Source organism: Tyto alba, unplaced genomic scaffold, assembly GCF_018691265.1.
Source record: "Tyto alba isolate M040663 unplaced genomic scaffold, T.alba_DEE_v4.0 Super-Scaffold_40, whole genome shotgun sequence".
Taxonomy (NCBI): Eukaryota; Metazoa; Chordata; class Aves; order Strigiformes; family Tytonidae; genus Tyto; species Tyto alba.
This window is the reverse complement of record NW_024881316.1, coordinates 6,163,021-6,186,616: the sequence shown is the minus strand read 5'-3', so window position 1 is coordinate 6,186,616 and position 23,596 is coordinate 6,163,021. Positions and strand designations below refer to the sequence as shown.

The 23,596-nt window shown below is 41.6% G+C and overlaps 1 protein-coding gene across 5 annotated transcripts in view; it reads right to left on the bottom strand.

The window, feature by feature from the left end:
• The window catches only part of FBXL4 (F-box and leucine rich repeat protein 4), a 68,811-nt gene extending 45,824 nt beyond the window's left edge, over positions 1-22,987 (bottom strand). The window contains exons 1-5 of one of the 5 annotated variants that reach the window (XM_042802948.1): positions 22,908-22,987; positions 17,003-17,174; positions 15,610-16,199; positions 9,150-9,182; positions 7,236-7,581 (exon numbers count right to left, since the gene is read on the bottom strand). In XM_042802948.1, coding sequence (XP_042658882.1) covers positions 7,236-7,581; positions 9,150-9,182; positions 15,610-16,118 — 888 coding nt within the window. In that variant the 5' untranslated portion in view covers positions 16,119-16,199; positions 17,003-17,174; positions 22,908-22,987. Of the gene's footprint in view, positions 1-7,235; positions 7,582-9,149; positions 9,183-15,609; positions 16,200-17,002; positions 17,175-18,568; positions 19,310-19,799; positions 22,779-22,907 lie in introns of those variants that run through there. The other 4 variants (XM_033006414.2, XM_033006415.2, XM_042802949.1 and 1 more) reach the window with 4 other exon arrangements.
• Between the last annotated feature and the right edge of the window lie 609 nt (positions 22,988-23,596).

Here is a 23,596-nt window from a genome sequence, read left to right as displayed (position 1 = left end):
ATTTTTGAAAGAGAAGAAATAAGAAAACAATCCAACTTCCTGCAAAATGAAAAATGTTACTTCCTACTCAGCTCCAGATTTAGTATTTGGATTTCAAACACTATTTACGACTCTTCAAAAAATTTAGCTTCAACTCCAATGCCAAAATACAGTGTTTGCATATACTCCAGTTTCTCTCAAGCTTGATTTCAAGCCTTCCCTCTTCCCTTCTCGCTCCTCCTTTCCCCTAAAAGCAGCCCAGACTTTTTGTCTCTGCAGGTGCCTGGAACTCTCACCTCAGTTTGATGAAGAGGATCTGCGTAGACATTTCAATGTGACAGCAATATATATATATATAAAATATATATGCATATATAATAACTGCAGTTAATATAATCAACAAAGTTTCTCCCAACTGACATTTAGGTTGTTGGCATTTTTGTATCTGAGAAAGAACAATATAACTAGGAGCTAACATAGATATATTCCCAGTTTAATATCTTGATTTTTGTTTGGCTCAGACCCGTACTTAAAAGTTGCTTAACACAGTTTTGTCATTCTAATAGCAGATACCTAAACATATACCTATTTTTCTAAGACCATGGAATCACTTCAAGAAATTTTCAAATATTCTGAAAGACAGCTTCAAATTATTTTTCAATCTTTCAGCTATTTCACACTATGTAAGCCACCTAAATATCTGTTTTATGAATGTTTCTTCCCTCAGACTTTTCCCATGCTTATTTAGTAAGTTTTCTAGAGCAGAGAGATCAGCAAAGGCTGCACAACTATCTAAATTTATGTCTGCAATTAATGTGGCGTAATAATGTCTGATAAAAACAAAGTAACACAAATTTTGATCAATGGAAAAATAAAAGTTATTTTGTAACTTCTGAGCAGTAAAGGTAATGGTGAGTGAAACTGTAAATGCCCCACCAATGTCCCTTTACACTAATTGATGACTTCCATGAATATTTTCATAACATACAGGACATTGCAATCTTTCCACATCTGGGATGAAATCTCTCACAACACAAATGTCTTAATCTGAAAAAATAATTCTTCTTTATTTTTTATTGAAATTATGCTACTTCATAATATCTAGAATGAAAAAAATATAATGAAATGTTACTACTGCGACATTAAGATATAAAGTATTTTTTTTTCTGGCTTTTGATTAAACAAATATAACAGGTTCCAAACCTACAGGCTAATAACCATTAATCACTGTTAGTCTGGAGTCTGGTGTCTGTCAGAAATTTGCTTTTTATGTATGTGTATCCTAGCATAAAGTACAATTTGATACCATAATGAGTATGTGACATGATGTGCTGTATTGTGCTATGCTGTGTTCATGGTGATTCCAAGAATGCTGCAGAATTATCTGCTTTGAAAACTAATTTCATAACAGTTTCTCACAAGCAACTGTTTTTACTCTGCATTTATGAAAAATTATGGCAACCATTATTGTTTCATACTTTTTTATAAATCAATCAGTAAAAAAAAATTATTGAAAAAACAATACAAAGGAGTATAAAGAGGAAAACAAAATATAATTTATACAACACTGATTGCCTTTTTAGACTATGATGAACCAAAAGTACAAAAGTACTTTCTCTCCCATTTCCAGGGCAAACATGGCACATGCCAACTGTAGAGATGTGGTGAGATCAACACCCACTACAGTGAAAACTTCCAAAACCTGGAGGTTTCCAAATCATAATTCTCCACAATTCAACAAACAGCAGTATACAAATTCACCTTGTGCCATTTGAGCACAAAAATGATCCTGATTCATACCTGATCCATGTGTGCTTTATTATCAGTCACCAATTGCAGTATCTTACATATATGCATATATTTTGAATTATCAATTAAAAAATATAACATCTTAAAAAAAACAGATGTTTCACCTACTGCAAAGTTCACTTATCAGCTCAGACAGGATCTCCATCACACTCTTCAATATATGGGGTAAAACTTTACTAGTGGTGTAGCTCCTAATAGTACATACTCACACAAAAATTTTCCCAGCTTTTTAAAGATTTTTTGCTGATTAACAGCAAGCAATAATCATTTGCACCCAATCAAATACCTTCTGTCACTAGAGCACAGAAATGAAGAACTTGATTTGGTCAGAAAATGATGCTTGGATGCTGGTCAAACCTAGAACACACGCACTTTCTACAAATTTCCTCTTCCAGTTTTCAACGTGAGTCCCTCCAGTATGAAAATATATTGGCCTATGCAAACCACTCATTCAGAAACACACAAATGAATGACTTGCATTTTTTTTTTTTTTTAACTCTGCAGCTAGAGCTGCCACAGCTTAAAATCTAATTAATTAGAATTGATCCTAAGACATGATCAGATAAAGGACAAAGGATAGGTGCACAAAAAGGCAAAGAGAGAAGGCAGGAAGGAGAAGATGGTATTCTAGGGCTTTTGACATCCCCCAACATACCTTAAGAAAGCACAGTCCCTAGTTCCATGATCCTATAGCTTGCACAAGCAAGTACATACACATTTAATGGCATACCTGAACACATGAAAAGTGGACCTTCCAACTGTTTCACAAAACACACCCATTTAAGTCTCTCTTTTCTGTCTTCTACTCAGATAACATGCTTTGGCAGAGCAGGCTATAGGCTCTGATCCTCTCAGAACTGAAAGGCTGTAAAGGCTTTAAGCCCCTTCCTGATTCAAAGAACAGAAAAGGATCTTACTGCACAATCAAATAATTGGGACTCCAGGAAGACTAAAGCTGGAGAGAGATCCTCTCCACGTACCGCTGCTCAGAGTCTAGTCTGCTACAGCAACTGGCAGTATATTGGCCATTATATGAAGGGAATCTTGTGCATATGGTTATTAGCTGTTAAGAGGGCTTTTAAGACCCTCATGAGTTTCTCTTTCCAGAGAGGCATAAAATCTTGCTGCTTATCTGAAAGCCTACAAATATTTGTTCTGGAAAGATGTAAGAAGTTTACTGTTGAGGGGGAAAAAAGCGTATGATGCTTAAAAATGATCCTGCTTATGGCTCCGACTCTTCTATCTAAGTATCATTTAAGGGACGTAAATCTTATATTCAAGACCCATTTTCCCAGAACATAGGTGCCAAATCCACATTTAGCGGTGAAATTCACTTCCCCAGTAGACATGAACAGCTCATAAATCTTGTAGGCAGCTTTAGGAAAAATTGGCTTCAAGGAATGACAAAGATGTCATTTATATCTTTTTATATCAAAATTTATATATAAAAAATATCTTTTGGACTGCAGCATGCAAGATTTCTCCTGAGTCTCCTCTATGGAGATCAAAAGTTAGGTTCTTGATGCCTGGCACTTCTTGGTGAGTCTCAAAACTGCACAACAGGTATGCTGTGGCAGGTATTCCTCACCTTTCTCACAGGCTTTTAACATGTTCAGGCCTTCAGGTCCCAAGCATTACTGCACAGCCAGCTAAGACTAAGGCCCTACTCCTTCCACTTCACAAGCAGCATAAGTTAGTCAAAGATAACTGGGAAGACAGACAAGGACATGAAGTGTCTCCTAGAAAATACTTCCCCCATTTGAAGGTAATTCTGGAGAACAGATGATAGTATTTCACAGCTACTAAGGGCTAGTTAACACCATGGTCCTGGTTTGAGCCCAGAGGGCAACTGAGCACCATGCAGCCTTCACTCATCCCTTTCCCCTCAGGAATGGGAAGGAGAAAATAAAGTAAAAGGCTTGGGAACAGAGATAAGGACAGGGAAGGGTGACTCACCCATTAGGGTCATGGCAAAAGACAGGCTCAGTAGGGGAAGGATAAAAAAAAAAAAAAAATCACTAATTCAAACACTAACAAAAACAACGCTTAACAGACAAGGTGGGACAGTGAGAAGTGCCATCACATCCAAAAACCACCTCCCCCCTAGTCCTCCCTCCTTTTCCCAGCTCAGCTCTGCTCTGGATCTCCCTCCTCCCCCAGCGGCGCAGGGGCAGGCGATGGGGGTCACAGCCAGCTCGCTGCTCCTTCCCGCTCAGGAGGGGGGGAACGCTGCCCATCCCTCCCCTGCTCCCCGGGGCCCCCCTCTCACTGCAGACAGCCCTCCAGGAACCTTCTCCACTGACCCCTCCCCACGGGCTGCAGCCGTTCCTGCGCTGACCCGGCCTGGGTCATCCCCGCGCGTCGCAGCCCTCCCAGCGCCGAACGGAAACAGCGGGGGCCGCTTCTCCCCTCACAGTCCCAGCTTCCTTTCAGTGCAGCCATCTGTCCTGGGGTGGGCTCCTCCACAGGCTTCAGGTCAGCCTTGGCTCCACCACAGACCTCTACGGGTGGCAGGGTGGGCAGCCCTGCCATCTCCCCACGGGATACAGGGGTCGCTGCTTTGGCACGCCTCCCCTTCTTCCTCCCTTCCTTCCACTGTCCTGGGTGTTCGCCTAGGTGTCTTTTAACTCCTCCTCATAAATCTCAGCCCCCCTCTCTGGTTTCCCTTCTTAAATATGCAATCGCAGAGGCGCAGCCACCGTTACTAACTGGCTCGGCCCTGGTGCAGAGGTGGGTCTGACCTGGAGCCAGGGGAGCTTCTGAGAAGCTTCTCACAGGGGCCGCCACTGTAGCCCCCTCCCCTGCTACCAAAACTCCCGCCACCTAAACCCAGCACAAATGTCCATGAGCACGGAAGGAAAATTTTCTCACCTAGTTCATCCAAGATTTCACACTTTCTTCTGAGGAAGTCTGTGCCCCAGGAGTTGAGCATTTATTTTTTCTCTTTTGTAGGAAGGAGCAATGTGGACTCTTACAATGTTTTGAGTGCGAGCTCATGTTTTTAGAGCTCACACGGCAGCAAGACATTCCTAATGTCATTTTGAAGAACAACATGGTCTATGAAAGGATAGTTTATGAAAGTTTCAGAAAGACAACCAAGGCAAGACAAAGGCCGGAGGAACTACTGCCAGAAGACCATTCAGCCTGCGTATTTTCTGAATTATGGAGAGTAGCATGAAAAGGCCTGAAACAGCTCAAAGTATAGGCATATGTATAAAGACTTAGGACAGTTACACGTTCACAATCAACACAAATGTATAAAAAGATACAATTTTTCATGTAATATATCAATCAAAACTGGAAGGAGTCAACGGTTGCCTTACTTCATCATTACAAGGTTCGAACAGTTCCCAGAAAAATCTGACACTTGTCAGTCTTGAAGACAGCATGCACAGCACTGCTCCCATATATGAGGCGATAAAAAACTGTCATACTACAAAGCACAACATTTTTGTTGTTCTGATACCCAAACCTTCCAGTTGGACCAAGAAAGTAGGAGACTGGGATTTCTGCTGTCACAAAAGCAGTCAAGAAATAGTCTTCTGTAGTTTTCTGATAAATATTCTGCCCATATTTTCAGTTTCTTTAAATCAAAGCAGAAGAAAAAAAATGTACTTGGTATTGATAGACCATATAAATGCATTCATGAAACGAAGAATGTTAAAAAATGGATAAAAAAGGAAGCTGGTAAACAAACAGGAAAACAGAAAAGCACAGTAAAGTATATGGAGGCAGAAGTTCACAGGAGTAATAGGAGTGTTACATAAATACTTGCTAAATTATAATCTTAATATGGATAATCACATGGAACAGAAGAGAGGTTAATTAATCTCTCTGATATTCTACTATACCACAAATTAACTTATCCAGCCTTTTCAAACAAGACTTCCTAGATTAAAAGTTTTTTTCTATAATTAACTTATTTGAATGACTAAAACCAACACATTTTCTTTCTAACAGTTACATGTTTTAAGACGTTCTGGAATCAACTGCACCTTTGCATGTGCAGAGTACTTTGCTTCAGCACTGACATACAAGCATTGACAATAAAATACATTAAACCGGGGAACTCTGGGGAAAAAAAAACCACAGTACTAGAGCTAACTCAAGATGAAGTTAGTACCCTCATTTATTACTCCACTTCCCAAGAGAAGATAAATACACAGGAGAAAGACGGAGAGAGTTGTTACATTTTCTTCCTCTCTTTCCAAGCACAGCAAACTTCTGCAGGTTATTAGGGCCCCGGGTCACCCAACCATGGTCTTCAGGTGCTGAGCTGAACTACGTAAGAGTCACAAGATGCAAGAAAACCAAAATACTATTCGATTAGATCAGGTATTTCTGAAAATGCCCTGCAATCAGTGACAGCATCTCTCACCCTCCTCCTTTCACTTTCAAAAGCAAGTCTGAATCAGGCCACAAGCACTCTGAGCATCTGAAGAGTTATTGCAGTAAACGAACACTCACTTCTGCCAGACCGCAGTACACTGAAGAGCGGGAACAATCATGTCTCTGCCCAAGTCCAGAGGTCTGACCGGCAAGTAAAGGCTCCTTTCCACTATGTGCAAACCCAGTTTATTTCAGGACAGGCTAAGACAACTATTTAGTCTCTCAATTCTTACTCTAACCAGGGTACTACCCTCAATAAACAGCTACACCCCACTGAGAACCTCCTGGCCTGCACACAGCATTCAGCCTTCATGCTTCACAATCGCATTACACTGGAAATTACAGGAAAGAAAATATTTATCTACACAGACTCTCAGCACACCTGCAACTGCCCCACTGCCCCCAGATTTGAAAGGAGTTTCTTCACAGTTGTCTTCTGTGCTAATGACAGAATAAAAAGTAACAAACATCAAAACAAGACGCAGTACAGAAGTCTGACTATAACACTTTTTACCTGCACCATGATTCAGTACTTCGCGAAATGGAAGCTTATTTCATAAGGATATGAAAATTTGATGGCAGTTTCAAGAACAAAGTTCTGGTGTTTTGTAAGAGAGATAACAGGAAAATAAACTTTTAGCTTATTACAAACTAATTACACTCCCAGATTTTGATTGAATCATTTAATATTTCTTTTATACATCATCTTTATCAAGCATGAGGACTAAAACTACTGGCAAACTGCCAGAAGCTTAGAAATTCAAGAGCTACAAATTCAAGGCTAGAATACTTGGTGTAAACACCTGTGAGTGGACAGACTCTTGAGAAATAAGTGCAGTAACTATGCAGATACAAGCTAAGTGGCTTGCTAATATCCATCCATGGAAATAGACAGACTTATATAATTCAGGCATAATTATACAATAACCGCAGAACATTCACAAAAGAATGCAAGAACTCTTAACTGGAAAAAACAATCTTCACCAGTACCCTATAAAGCACCTTCGCAGCCTTAATGATCAAGGCAAATACACTGAGCATAAACATGCTTTTCCTACCTCATAAGGCAGTTTATCAAAATATCCATTAGTTGGCCATTCCCTGAGGGTAACAATGCTGAACTGTTTATTAAGGGTGTCCATTCCACAGTCATACTTTTCTTCATCCTCATCTTCATAAATATCATTCATATCAATCATCGAAGTCTTAAGTGAAAGCACAGGTCTCTCTTTCACACCATGTAGTACTACTGCATCCAGTTCAGTGTAATAGTCCAGAAGAGAGCTGTTCACTTCCAGTCGGATTAAGTTTGTGGGAAAGTTTATCTGTTTGATACAGGGTGTGAATTGCCGAGCCTGAGGACCATTCACCTTTGTAGGTGCCTCGGACCAAAGGATTTCCCATCTGTAAAAGAAAAATTGCACACACAGACAGTATAGGAATTAAAATCAAAGTTACTAAAGCAATTCCTGAACACAGTAAGAGTGCTTCTTTGTCAGAAGTATTAAACGTGAGAAACATGGTTGAAAAGACAATGAAGATTATGTTTTCCCTAGATTCAATAAATATCCTAAGGATTAATTTAACAGGGCACACTAATGCATAACCTTTGCATATTTTCTCTGCATTGCTAACTAACAAAACAAGCTGTATACTCACAGTCACACACTAGTGTTAGAGTACTGTTATATACTCACAAGTTGTTCTAACATCTCACAGGTAAGGTACTCGTAACAAATGGATTACAGATGTCTTCACAATGATGGCATGTTAGTATAAGTATGCAGTAAACAGTCTTGCCATGTAACCCAAATACACAGTCAGCTAACCTCTCATTTCCCAAAAAACGTTTTCACAAAATAAAATAAAGGAAAAAAAAAATCCCACAGCTCAGACTTTAACAAAAAATGTGTTCAAATTGCAGCACTGCAAATTATTTTTAAAATAATCTAAATTTTATTTTATCAGTCTAAGCAAGCAAACTATTCCTTATAAAAGTAATTCACTGTCAAATTACCAAAGAAAATAGAATCTTCAAGTCATTTTTGAAAGGTTCCTTTGCAAAAAACATTAGAGTTCCCAAACTGCTAAACTGAAAGGTTTTTCTCCAGTGGTCCAGTGACAGAAGGAGGTTCAGGGCATGTACAGAACTTCCGTACATAAATCCTTACTTTCACACGCAGACCTCAAATCTCCTCCAGTAAATGACAGTGAAACCTACTACCGATTGAGTCATCTGGAGATTCAAGTCTGATATTCCTTAGGTCTTCAGTGCTCTCAAACTTGCCAAAAGGGCTAAAGACAGAAACATGCTCTTTATGTCTGCATAGGTCCTCATCCAGTGAATGGATTTTAGAGGTCCTTCAGTCCCTGATGCCTGCCTTTTCCTCCCTCAAGTCTAGTTAATGCCTAAAGAAGGAAGCCTCCAGCAGCACTGCTGCTACTCCCTTTGACAGTACGCTTACAAAAATCTCTGCATCCTGCATGCATAACGCAGACACTTCCACACCTACTCCATCTCTTTCGACCACCCTAGTCCCAGTTTCAAGGATTTCTCAGGCTACTTGTCCTGTCATATGGGTCTCAGAAATGCTCTATCTGCTTCCCAGTACCACAGCATCTTGGCTTTCCCCACCAGATACCACTACTCTGAACTTACAAGCATTGCTCAATACTGACATGTACCGCAAAACACGCGAAGGGAGGGGGGAAAGAAATAAAATCAAACATGCTTTATTTTCCAGAACCAAATGCTTAAACTTTATCCATCATGACAGAAAGCAGAACATAGGTAAGGACTTTCATTAAAGCATAGCACACAGTATAAACAAGGCTTAGAAGCTTGATATTTGCTACTATTTCCAGGATAGGAAAATTAATCCATAGACTGAAACTTCCATTTCACAATGGACATTTTCAGGTATGCACAGATAAATTTTCCTATCCTACATCATGCCACTCTCCACAAATACCTTACAGTAGAATGGGAGGCCTGCAGAAGTCTTCTGTCAAAGGAAAAAAAAAAAAAAAAAAAAAAGAAGTCATGAACTAAAAACAAACATGCAGGACTGGTGAATATATGGCACATCAGAAAGTACCAACATAGGAGAGTGGACAACTCTACCCTAAGGTTAACAGCTTTTAATGAGACTTATTACCAAGAGAAGATTGTCAACTCATGGCAAGAAATAAGAGATGCAGTCCCACGGTCACACCCTCTCACATAGGTCGATTCCCTAAGCAAATACTTAATGTTGGCAATGCACATGACCTTTCCTGAATCCATCCAGATCACCATCTGACATTTTGCTTAGACACTTTCATATACCCACCCAAACTATCCTCAAGGAAACTCTAGGCTATTTTTTCACTAATTTAGCACATGCTGGACGATCAACTTTTAACAAAATGCGTCTCAGTTATTGACTTCTCCTTTAGTGTCCTGGATTATCTAGCAGTAGCAGAGCTCTGGCAAAAAATAAAGCATCTGGAGGTCTAGGTTCATCAAATTGCAGAGCAATAACCTCCTTCAGCAAACAGTGTCTCTAGTTTCCAGCCCTTGTAATAATCTAGAGAAAAGGAAAGATACGCAGCATGACCTTACAATCTTGTGAAACTCTACAACACATACCACGTGCTGATGAACAAGATGACTGGTGACTATTTTCCACTGTGCTTATCACACTGTCTTCTTTTCAACAACAGCTCACCAATCTAACTTTAAAGGAGTTAGCTGTTGGCTTAAATGGAAAACCTCAAGTCTATCAGGTTGATCTGATGTTCTCTGCCTTGGTGGCACTGCACACAAAAACAGGCCACTGCAATCGCTCTGAGTCAGCATTGGTAGATTCTTCCTGAGTATAGACAAACTCGTAATACACACATTACTACAACTGGAAGTGGACACTTCATCTAGGATCCATGCTTTGACACTTCACTGGGTTACATGTAATGTGAATGGGAGTGAAGACTCCCTAAAGGTTGCCTGCATTTGTTCACAGCAGTCTAATTAGTATGGGGGAATATGCAGCAGATTTTTATTTCTACTTTTGAGTTCAGTTCTGAGATAACAGAGAGCAGACAGGACTCCAAGAATGCTCAATGCATTTTAAATAGCAAAAGATACTTCAAATAATTGCCCTGTCCACATGAGCTTTTTATGGGTTTCTCAAAAATTACTGTCTCCAATAAACCCAGAATTAATTCTTCTATGACAGTCATCTGGACAAGAAAAAGCTGTTTGCCTGAAGATGTCAAAACAAGTTATAAGTAAGGATGCAAATGGCCAGAACTTAAGCTTGTGTGTTACACATAGGTGAGATACAGCCCTGAAGGTCCCTTATCACATTCTAATGTGTTGATGGTATCAGCAGTGTTTTGGGTGCCTTCATCTGAGATTCACAGGGAATAAAAGGTAGAGAAAAAAAAACATCTGAATGCCACTCTGCAAGCAAGAGACTCGGGGTACTTCACATCCAGTACACTTTCTGGTTTCACTCCCTGTATCCGAAAGGGGGAATTTTCTTCATCAAACATTTTGATCCCTATCCTGGCTGCCAGCAAACAAGTCCACAGAATTCCTATCTGGATGAGCACTCTATTGCCTAAATACAATGAACTTCCCCATGGAAGGAGAGGGAGCCTTTTACTTTGTCCATCTTTCTTAGCCTGCTCATCTGGTTGCAGCAGCTTCTGCCTCTCCAGGCTTCAAGGCCTTTGGAAAGAGAAAGGAACCTTTCATTCAGCAAACACAGCTAAGCTAGGCAATACTGAGCCAAGCCACTCGTCTACAAATCAAACTTGGAATTTTGCTCAGAAGACAATCTAGCAAAAATCTAAATGTCATGAAAAAAAATTAAATAAATGACAGGAACACACAAGGCAGAACAGAACTGCTCCCAGTCAGTCAAGTGATCGTGGTATCTCACCTGTGAGAAACAACCTAATCAGTATTACACCTTAGAGAAGCAACACTAATCAGTATTCCATCTGTGGAAAACAAGGGAAAAAATAATCACAAAACTATCTCCAGCCTTCTGAAGAAGCAATAATCTCAGAGCAGTAAGGACATGTGCTATGAAACATCACCCCAAGCACTGCCATGCACCCCTGACTAGTTAGGAATCTCTGGTTTTGAGCTTTTATAAAAGCACACGAACATGTGGTGTCACTATAATGTACATGAGATAAGAGAAACTGTCAAATTAAGTTAAAAAAAGACCACGACAGAAGAAGAACGGAGACCAATTTTTTCTTTTATATCCCAAATTTAAAAAGCTAAGTTATTTTTGTACAGGGAAAAAGTTTAAAAACTTCTGAAAAAATTATTTCTGACTTGAAAGCTCCCATTTAAACACACACAGACTCTTCATGTCTGACAGCAGCTAACTATTAGGAGTATCAAAATGTTTCAAAAGGGCTGATACCGAAGAAGCCATTAGGGAATTGCCAAGAGTAAGCCTTCTGGGTAAATGAGGAGGAAAAACAAACAGGAAAGAAAACATTTTCTTCCTCACAGAATCTAGCTATAGCTTATCCATCAATCTAATACGCTACGAGAAACAAAGAAAATTCTCTTGGTTGGGTTCAGCTCATGCCATTATCAGGTGCAGTGTCCCCATCACGCCTGTGTGGAGCTCTGCCTCCTCCATGGGCCAAAGAGGGACTCATGGCTGTCACCAAACCCCAAGTACACAGAACGTGCACAATCTGAAGGCTACATTAGCATAATCATCATAGCACAACACAATAGAAAAGAGGGAGGGATTTCTTCACCACATAAAAACTGAGACTATGCGCTACAGTATTTCCTTAACCCCAGATTATTAATTTTTGCTTGGATTTTCTGCGCTCAGGTAATTCATATAATAAATTTGTACATGGATACTAACATCTGTTAGTACAGTTTAAGAAATTACCAAACACTTCTTACCAGTCAAGGTGGGAGTGGCACTAATGACAAGCACAAAAGGTCTCCACGTGTAAAGACAGCAGTTTTCCTGATATTTATGATTTTTAAAAATTGTTTTACGCAGAGGAGAGTGATGTAGTATCTTCTGTGTTTAAAGCAGCAAGAGAGATGAGAGGACAAAGAATCCTCAAACTGATGGAAGCTGGTTAAACCATAATGAAAAATCTTCACATTAACTGTCATATTTTAAGCATCAGAATTATTTAGGAACAATTACATTCAATTCTGAAAAATAAATGCATATTCCAATTACATGAAGAGCAGATCTCACCTCTAAAAAGACTGGACAGAACTGATCTGAGACAGTATCATACAAAGCTGTCACTGATAGCAGTATTCAGTGTGCCAGCAACAGAGGAACATGACTGAAGACCTTTTTCTGAACCCCTGCACAAGTCATTCTTTGATGCAACTGAAGCATCAAGTGAGCAACAGAGCAGTACGCTGACCAACTACGTGGGCTACAGCTATATTTCTACAAGAATATACAAAGTCTTCTTGAGCAAGGACTGCAGTACCCCAAGTCCTTACAGAGCCTCTTGTAGGTTAGAAGCTTTTGCATACAGCAAAGCCTTGGACGAGCTGATGTTTCAAATACTAAACAAAGAGAAAAACAGATTACTGAGCGGGACTAGTATAATCCACAAAGTATAACATTTAAACAAATCTCAACAGACTTCTCCCTCTCAGTTTTGACTCTACCATTAATTTGGCCTTCTTTTTATATCGAAGTAGGTACTGGTGAAAAGGAACCTTTCTAATTGCCTGACCTGTCTACATTGGTGTTCGGAAAGAAACAGATCCTGAATCAGCAGATAAAACAAAGCAGCACTTTAAGGTTTTTAGGTAATAAGGTGATTTAAAATTGAGTATCAAAATAGTCAGAAGAGGAAAACAAGGTTGTAAAATGCCCTTCGAGTAACTGGGACATGGCCTTTTTTAACAGAAGCAAACAGTATGGCAGTTTTTCAAGTCCAAAACATCAGCTAAACGCAGAAATCACCTGAGATTATCAGCAACATTCCACTTTCAAAAAAATAATTCTTAGTTGACATCTCAGAGAATTTTTGGAAGTGAAAACAAGGGACCAAGAACTGAATCAGAAAAGAGATTGTGTTCTTCTAACTGTTAATATTCCTCTCATAAAGGTGAGCAAATGAACAGGAAAAAGTACTGCACACCTCCTGTGGAGAAATGGCTCCTTGATCTTCCCTTCATGACACCATGCATAAGACATGTTTATCTCCCTCAGAAGAAAGGAGGAGGCAAACCAAATACACAGCTCTGAACAGACAAGTCCTGCTGAGGAAAGGTAAGCCAAAATGGAAAAAAAAAAAAAAAAGGTCCCTCTAACACTTCTCTAGCATCAAGACTGGCAAGTAGTGAAGATGCAGCACAGACAGCTGGTTCTGAAGCTCCCTGAAACAACCTTCTTTAACCAAAAATGTTGTTATCCTAGGTAGACAGAACAGAAGATACTCCTACCTACAAATCAAAAAGCAGGGCCCTGCAGAAACTACATCCTTTTTTAAGAAGGGAAAGTCCAAGCTCTCACTCTAACAATACCCCAAGAGGAACCATAAAGCAATCCCCAAAAGCTTTCTATTTGTATATTCACTTCCATCTTCTTTTAGCTCTCTGAACAATTTTCTCTTTTTTGAGTGCACCTTACTAAATAGCTCCTTCAGTCAACGTTCCTTGAGCCTTCCTTCAACACTTCTTGAACTTTACACAAAAATAAAAAAATGTATTAAGAACCAAAACCTAATCAGACATTTTTATAAAACAGCTTTAGGTTATTACTCAGAATTATATCCTTGTATTGCCCTGCAGCACACTATCTCACTATTACCCTAATGCAGTATTATCAAGTTACAGAAGTAATCTCTATAGAAATCTGTGCTACATTATAAAATAAGTAAATTCTACATCATAAAAAAAAAAAAACAGTAAAATGAAAGTTCATGGAGTAATTGGCCAAAAGTCATTTCACATTAGGTTCCAAGTTCAAAAGTCTTAAAAGCTGTCTTCACCACATACCATCTATAAATAAGTTCTGCATTACAGTGCCAAACACATTCCTACTTCTGAAGTTAGGCAGCCTATTATTATTAGTTTGACCTATCACTGTTCCTTGAATTCGGATGTTTACTTCAGAGCTATGCAGTATATACTCATTATAGAGCTGCAAAATAAACAACTGCACTAAACAACAGGAGATGATAGAATCACACAAGATTGTGTGATTTGGAATTTCAGGATAAGAAGAAGAACAATCACATTGGGAATTTTAAATATATAACATGACACCTGGTTTTCTAGGGGTTTTGAATAAGCGTCAACGGCCTAGTATTAGGAAGCATGGGATACTAATCCAGACCTAAAAGTATGCTTTTTAGCTCTATCTGTAAAAGGCAGGTCAGGGAGAAAACACCCAGTATCCAAGCTAGCACTGCTTATATTGCCAAAGGATGCGTTTTAAAGCAATACAGTATTTGTTTGCATATTATTTTCTACAGGATACATTTTGTTAAGTCTTTCTTCTATCAGTTCTCATTTCCTTTATGGGTTTGCTACCATTTAATCTCTTTTTGATGCATACAGAATACTTCGATTGCATATACTGATAGCTTTCCCCAATGTTTTTCCCCACTATGTGCTTTTACCTGGTGTCTTTCTCCTTCCATCACTATTTCCTCACCTCCTCACTAAGGGCCTCACACCTCATACAGAGTGTTTTGCTTTATTATCTTACCATTCCCCAGGTCCCCATCTTCCTGCCCCCCCAACTGGAATTTCATCAGGAGTTCCTACTATAAGGAAAACCAGCAGGATCAAATCAACTTCTTTTAGTCTACGAAGCAAGGGTAAAAATGAAATGTGGCTCACACCTTTTGATCAGACCAAAAATAAAAGATCAGACAAATGGCATCACCTTTTGTCCGACTGTTCTGTGCTTCTGGTTTTGGCCATATTTCCATATGAATAGTTATAGTACCTGATTGTACTATACATACAACCTAAAGCACGTAGAGAGAAGAAAGAGTTTATGGCCACTTGAAGAAGGATGGTACAGCAACTGTGACTCCTTAGCCTCTTCTACACAATTTGTTTTTCTTATTCGAGAAAGAGAAGAACTCAGAACTGCCATTTCAAAAGTTGTTTTTGTACCTACATAATAATTATAGCTCATAAAAATTCCAACACAAAAACTATCGTTACACAAATTAAATCTGATATTAGGATCTGTATTAATTCCTACAAAAAAATCCACATCTCTGAACATGCTATGAAAATATGTCAGCACAGTTTTAAAAACATGCAGAAATAGAGAAAACATTAGTGGGTCAAATACAAAACAGAGAAATACTAGGAAGTAAAGTTCACTAAACAGCATTATTTGTAGCATTTAACATCTTACAGGAAAGCACAAAGGAGTAAAAAAAAAAAAAAAAAATTACCTTACTTCAGCTGGTGGATTTTGTGAGTAAGGATTTGCAGAGCATGCCAAAATCCTGACTACAGCTCCAGGATGATATGTTTCCAGAATGTGCACTGCTGTGGGATAAACTGGTTCCTCAAAAGCAAGTTCCACGTAGTCTTGGCTGCAGAAGGTGGGTGGCGTCCTCGTGAACGGCAGCCGAGCGCTCGGGCAACGATCCCACCAGGTCCCGTAAGTTCGAAAGACGGCAGTCTGAGTGAAGTCACCAGAGCTAGGGTACACGTTTGGAATACCTGCTAAATTCCACATGGTATATGACATGCTGTTTTCACTACCATAGTGAGAGCTGAAATCCAACACTTCTTTGGCATACTGAACTATTTCAACATTGATAGGTAAGGCTCGGGTGTTTGATTCAATAGCCCTCCGGCTGTTCATTTCTCCTCTCGTCGCTGTCCTAGCTCGGCGCCGAAGGCACATATAGTAAAACATGCTCAGAACTGTTAACATGGGAAACACTGGTGACATCTAGGTACAACTTCGGAAGATGCAAAAGGTCAGGAGTCCCTGATAAGGTGCATTAACTGCTTGTGGTGTTTTGGAAAAGAGCTGATAAAACAGAATGAATAAACATAGTGAGCAGATAAAACGTTCTTTGAAAGCAAACTGTACTCTTTCAAATACCCTCTTAAACACAGGATTGCTACTAAACCATTAATAAACTATTTTATTTTCAGACAGTTATTTAGTTGGGGGCTATTAAGTGTTGCTTCCCATTTACTGTATTTAAAAAAAAAAAAAGAGAAGACTGTGAAGAAACATTAGGCAAAACTAGCCCTTGAGCAACAGAAAGACTAATGGTTAAATTAAGCATTATTTTCAGGGATTTATTAAGAGAAAAAAATCTTGCACTGACTTATGGAAATTAAATCAAGTATGAAATGAAGTCTGTATGTATCAGATATGAAATGAAAGTATATCTGAAGGTACAGCTAAAATTATCCATAGCATAGTTTTGAAATACTTAAACTAAAATTGAGTTCTAAACAAAGGACTCAGGTACCCAGTCAGGCAGCAGCAGTACAGCTCAACAAAACCTGTTACTTCACTGCTTATATTTTGCAATAAGACTGATCCCAGGCCCAAGTTAGTTAATTTAAAGCTAGCTCAAGTACACCCATTTTAATATTAAAATCTGGAGAGTGAAAATACCCTTCAAAGACAGCTCTTATAGAAAGTTGGATAGCTACTCCAGCAAATTGTTTCCTCTAATCTGTTCCCATAATTTGTGAATGGTTTTAAGAGTGGAAAGAGCGAGCTTTAGGCAGTTAACCTAAAGCAAAAGCTTAACCCGCTCCCTTCCTGTATCAGAGCACTAGCCTGAAACAGACTCACAGAAATACTGTCTTTACCCTTTGAAGTTGCCCATGACAGTATTCACCAATGATAGAAGGGTCTCCAGCCTCCTGAAGGATGCTTAGAATTCATTAACAACCTCATCTTCCTTTAAGCCGAGCAACAAAGTAAGTCTTCAAAAGAGTCCTGGCATCAGAAGCAGAAGTCCCCGTAGAAAGCATTTTACTTCTGATAAGAGAAAATATTTTCATTTATGTAACAATTCAGTTAAACACAAGATGTACTAGATCTGCATACTGCCAGGCCACCTAAAAAAAATCAACACAAAACATACTAATAATTAAGGATACCGATGTGTTTTACACGGCCTACACCAAATCACAACAAGCAAGCAGGTTTAACAATTAGAAAAAGCCATATTAAAGGTAAGTCTCTTTAGCAAAGTTTTCTATTCACAACAGTGAAGAAATATTTATAGCTGAATGGTGTCTTCAGGACACAGAAGGGCTATATCATATTGCCTACTAATAAAGATCCTCTTACATATGCTTGTCCCATATTTAGCAGCTGCTCCATACCTGCGTGATGTAAACTGTTACATTTACCAACACACAACGAAACATGGAACATATTCTCTGATTTCTGCTAGCAGTACACAACACACCAGGGCAACAACACAGCGCTCCAGAATTCACAGCCTCCAGTACCACAAACTGGCCTTCCAATTAACTTGTTCATCAGTTTTACTAGGAAAGAATAAGGAGTAATGCCCGTAACCTATCAGAGGCCAAACCAGGGATGACTAAGCATGTCTCAAAATAGAATAAATGTTTCTTCAACAGCCTGTACTGGAAGTGCCACTTAGTTTATCACAGGACACATACTGTGGTAATCACTGAGCCAACAGAGGCGACTCTTCCATTGCAGAAGATGCATCAAACAACAACTAACATGATACCTCACCCTGCCTGGCAGACAAACCACATATTCAGTGTTTGCAATGGGTACAAGCAAGACCATTCTTTATAGAGTTTTTAGAAGCATAACCTTAAAGTAGGGTAAATAATTAAAGAAATGGAGATGAATCAAAGCGACTGTTGTATGCCTCTATATAAATCCACTGCGCGTGTTTCTTGGGTAAATTGCTTGTTTCCCATACTCACAAAATGTACATAGATGTACAAACAGCTCGCTCTGGCTTGAACGTTGCCAACAAGAAGGCGCTTGTGCTAACAGATAAGGACAGGCTGCACTATTTGACCCTCTTACTCGTGACAGCGAGAAAGTTTACTAACGAAGTGTTCACTTCTCACTCTCTTGCCTCTTCTATTATTAGCTTTTTGTTTAGTTCCTGCCCTTCATTCAGTTTCACAGGTTGACATAGCTGTCAACAACATGAATTACTCCTGACATTCGGTGCAGAAGGGAATGCATAAGACGATATGCTGGATCCACTTCAAGCTCTCCTGGAATGCCAAAACCCAATAATGTCACATTTCCCCCAAACATCCTGTTGAACCACCTTTTAGAAAAGGCACTGGGGAAAAAACAGAACAACCCCCAACCTCTCCTCCCTGAAAAAAACCACCCAAAAAGCCCAACTCCAAACTGAAAATCGTTACTTTTTCTGTGTGGAGCTGCTGTAAGATGTAAGTGAAGATTACAAATACATTCTCCTTCTGGATTTTTCCCTCTTAAAATGAAAAATCTATTTACAGAAAATGCCAACAGACATTAAACCTCAACAAACTTACTGCTGTCAAGCCCTGGAATCATGTGCAGACCAGCACATACACTAGCTTCTAACTCAAAATTTCACTGATTAATATGGTTTGAAGGCTGCTCCACAGAAATTATGGCTTTACAGAGCTCAATTTTACGAATCATTCAGCTGGGGTACTCCAAGATCAGGTGTGAATCACTTATCTCACATATACCTCCTAGAGAACTTCACATCTGCACTGCAAACTCCAGGCTTCCTCTGGCCACAGCCCCCAGCTCTAACAGCACTGCTGGAAAACCCGGCTGTGCTCCCTACCAGCTTGTCAGAGCAGCACAACCGCCGGCTGGTTCAGAGCTGTACATCAACTAGCTGGCCAGTTTAAGTCAGGTCTAACACAGCAGATAACTTGAAATCATGCTGCAGACCTTCCATTAGCGGAAACATAAATTTGGGTCATTCCCTTTCCACCAACTTCATGATTCTCATAAAACCTGTAAAAATGTAATATCCTTGGCACTGACGCCACTTTGTCAATTTTGGCTGACATTGGTCAACAGGCTCAAAAGTAAGTAAGAAGAAACAGGGAGGAGCATGCAGCTTTCATAAAAATGTATTATTCTAAACAATACAAGTGGAGGTAAATTCCTTCTAAAGAGTTAAAGGCAATATAGGATTTAGTAGTTCATAACAAGTATGAGGAAACAGAAAACTATTACAAAAGAAGGATAAATAAGATTTAGGATTACAATACAAATAGGAACTCTTCTTTTGGCATTTTAAGAGAAGCATTAAGAATTGTGTGGAGTTAAAAGACCAACAAAAAATTGCTAGGGAGGTTAATGGATAATAAGCTAGTGAAAGAACCGCATTAAATACAGACCAGTAGGGCCAGATGGTACAGAGAGATTTTTTCAGGAACTACCACAGGTTAAGCTGACTTCCAATTAAAGGAATTTAACTTTGGAAAAAAAAAAAAAAAAGATAAAAATGCAGACTCAGGCCTATGCAAAGCATCAAGACAGACAGCCCTGGAGCAGTTCATGTACATGCAAAGTTTATGTGGAAAACCCACCCCCCCCAAACTGCTTAAATATTTTTTAAGAGATCAGTTTGGGCCTACGCAACTATACCTTCCAATCTCCAGCAGCATCTTTGGTCTGTTGTGTATTATATATTTCCTTTTGTACAGGCATAATTATGCCCAATCAAAGCTTAATAAAGGTTACTTTTAAATGTATCTTCTTATCCTCCTCCCAAGCAGCAGTCATCTTCTACTTGTTTGGGTTTTGGGTTTTTTTTGTTTGTTTGTTTGTTTGTTTTTCTGTCCAGGTGTTGTTAAATGGACTGAAGCAGAGCTATTAAATACCAGGTCCTTCAGCAGCCACCACAGAGCAGCACAGAGGGCATTAAGGGTTTGGTTAGAAACAGAAAGCAACGCGCTATGACCGTACGGCGACCCTGTGAAGTGCTGTCCTATGCCCTACGTGCCCATTTGGCACTTCCAAACCGGATCCAGTGCCCAGCCTCTGGGCAGGGGCCTGAGCTCGGCCCCGCACAGACCCGTCCCTCTCTGCTCTGCAGCTACCTCTCCAGCCAGCACTGCTGGGGAGCCGGAGGAGTCCCGGGGCTCGGCCGGGCCAGACACCCACCACTCCCACAAGCAATTTTCACACCGTTCATCTCCCCGACCCAACTCGTTGCCAGTTAACACGAAGCCAGTGCTGGCTCAGGAGGGCAGTAAGACTGCAAGAGCCCCGAGCCCGACCAGCTGAAAGGACCGTGGAAGAGTTACCTCTAGTTTCACACGACAGACAGGACTCCAGAGAACCAGACTGAACTACACCTGGAATAAAACTTTCCAAAGGAAGAAAGCTGCTACCTTCTTCCAAAATACATTAGAGCCCATGTTATTATTTACAATCTCTCCTATTCATATCATTATTTAAATGACAACTATTCCTATTATACGTGCAAATCCTCTTTTTCTGTTACGACTAACCCTTCTTCCCTTCGTGCTATACACACAGAAAGCCTTCTAAGACTGTAATTCACTACTTCCTTCTTTCAAACACAACAAACCTTGATAAAGGAAAATGTCTTACGGTTTCTGTATAAATTTCATGGGAACGGGCTCTAATTAAACTAAAGCATTCAAAAGCACTAGATCTCTTCAGTCTATTTTACCTCTTTTACAGAGAATTTATATACACAAATCTACTTTCCAGCTTCCAACCAACCCATCCTGTTAACAATTACTATACCTATTACTTTTTGTTGTTTTCACAAACGCTGCTCCCCAGTATTCACAATTTCATCCTATGAGAGCAGAAACAGGATGTAGTTGCGCAGTTATTCACCAACCAGACCGCTGAGAAAAGGTGGGAAATATACAGAAAAATACTGGGGATTTGGAAGGGCTCCAATGTGAAGGGTGTGTGTAAAAACAAATAACAGCTATTAGACTGCGAAAAAAAATAATGATGCCACATTTTGTCCCTGAGCCATCCCTGGTAACGCATGTGTTAGACAAGAGCTCATACTATTTCAGGAGAAGCAAATGTTGTATATACAAGTCATGTATACACCAGGTTTGATTTTTAAAGCCAGAGAGGTAATAATTCCCCTTTACACCACCTTTGCTAATCTCACACTTGGGAGTACTGTGTGGAGTTTCCTTTCATTTGACTATAAAAGAAACAGCAACATTGACAAAGAACATATAAATGACAAAAACAATAGATTGTATTATCTCTGAAGAAAGATTAATGCAATTTAATATATGCATCTTAGATAAAGGATGGAAAATGGGAAATCTCTTAATTATCTTTCTACATTAATGCACAGAGGGAATACTGGATCCTTACATTACAAGCTAAAACTGAGTATTTTTACCACAGGTTAGCATCTCTCACTGTTAATTACCTAGATTATACCAACTTCTACACTCAACTTGTTGAAACTAGAAGCTAATATTAATTAAAAATGAATAATCTCTTACATCATAAACTCAGGCCCCTTTTGCTCCGTTTCTTCCTGTAATGTGTTCTGACACTAAAAACATAGCCATTTTACACATTTGCAACTTACGAATTTACCGCTTGAAAAGAACTGGAACATTATGACAATTCTGTCTATTTAAAATCTTGCTTGTGCTGCTGTCATGAGCATCAGAACCTGCGAAATCCCAGGATTTCAGATTACTTCACTGAATGCCTGTTCCTTCCTGCTAGGACCAGAACTCGTCGGCGTGGTTTAGCATCGCAGTGTAACAGAGAGAAAAGTTCCTCAGGCATCTATTACACGCTCCAGGTGACCACCCTGCCTTCTGGGGGCTGCCTGACCGCGTAACAGAAACTGTTTCTCAATATGGGTAAACCAACAGGTTTTTAATCTTTTAAACATGACTCCTTCTACACAAAGCCTGAAGTCACCAGCACTATACCGCTTCATTTTGAACAGCTGCCCTTCCAGCTATGGCGAAACTCTCCTCCTCACGCCAAAAAAAGAAAAAATAAAACTATCCCCATTCAATACTACTCTCGATAGGCAATTCGAGTGCATTTGTCTCCTCGTTTTTCTCTTCAGAGTGTTGCACCACCCCTCCACGCAGTCACACTCTGTGGAGCATTGACACGCCGGTCACTGGCCTCCTCCCTGCGCCTCCAGCCGCCTGCACCCGTGACAAATAACAACTGGCGTGGAGGGAGGCAGCCCCAAGCGCCCACCCACATCAGCGGAGGCGGCTGGTTAAGCTCCCCCCCCGCCTCTGTTGTGCTGCGCCCGGGCAACTGGGGTGACTGGGTGCAAACTCGCGCGTCCCCGCAGGGACCCCGCAGCGGTCACCACCACGCGTGGGGGAGCCGGGCGGGACGCGCCGCCCCACCCGCACCCCCCCCCAGCTCCGCCACCTTTGTCCGCTCCCGTGCCGGTTCCTCCCAACCCTGCCCCACCGCCTCGGGCACCCCCGACACGGGGCCTTCCCCCGGGGGCGGGTCTCGCCGAGGCCCACGGACCCTCCGGGTCCTCTCCCTGAGGCGCGGGACGCCCGCGGCCCGGCCGCGCAGCACCGGCTCAACGCACCGGGCCGCGGCGGCGCTGCCAGGCCGGGCCGGGCCGGGCCGGGCCGCGGCAGGAGGTACCCGCGGCGCCCCCCGCCCTCCCGCCCGCCGTCCCGAGGGGAGGGGCGCCCCGGTAGAGCGGCGCGGCCCCCACCCGCGCGCGCGGAGCCGCCACCCTACCCCGTCCGGAGGGCGGAGCAGCGCGGGCCGCGCGCCGCCGCCGCCGCGCCAGGCGCCGCCGGAAGCCCCGTGCGGCGGGGAGGGCGGGGCGCCGGAGGAAGGAGCGCGGCGGCGGCGGCGGCGGGGACGCGGGGGGGGGGTGTGGGGGGGGGTGTGTGTGTGTGTGTGTGTGCCGCGGGGGCGGGGCCGCGCGTGCCCGCGCCTGAGCGCGGGGCGGGCGGTGGCGGCGGCCGTTGGGCTGAGGGAGGCTGAGGGAGGCAGGCGGGCTGGGGCGCCGCTCGGTCCCGGCGGCCCTGCCGTTATTTTCGTTGCTGAAGCCAAAGCGGAAGGCGGTGGAGGGTCCTCGGTGCGCTGCTGTTGGCTACCCTAGCCTTTACGCCGGCTGGTGCCGTTTCCCCGCGGACGGGTGCGGTGAGGCGGGGGCTGTGAGCCGCGCCCCCCCCCCCCCCCCCCCCCCACCGCCAGAAGCCCGCCTGCCCACGGCAAGCTCCAGCCTGGCTTCTCCCCAAGCTCCCTAACAGGCGGCTTCTGAGTCTCGCCCTAGTCCCAGCCCAACCGGGTCGTGCTCTTAACGTCGTGTTTTGAGTCCCCGGCGTGCCAGAAGGGCAGCTCTGATGTTAATTGATCTTAATGAGTACTTGCTCCAGCGAATTGTAGTGCCTCTTGGGTCCCTAACTGGCATGTCGCAA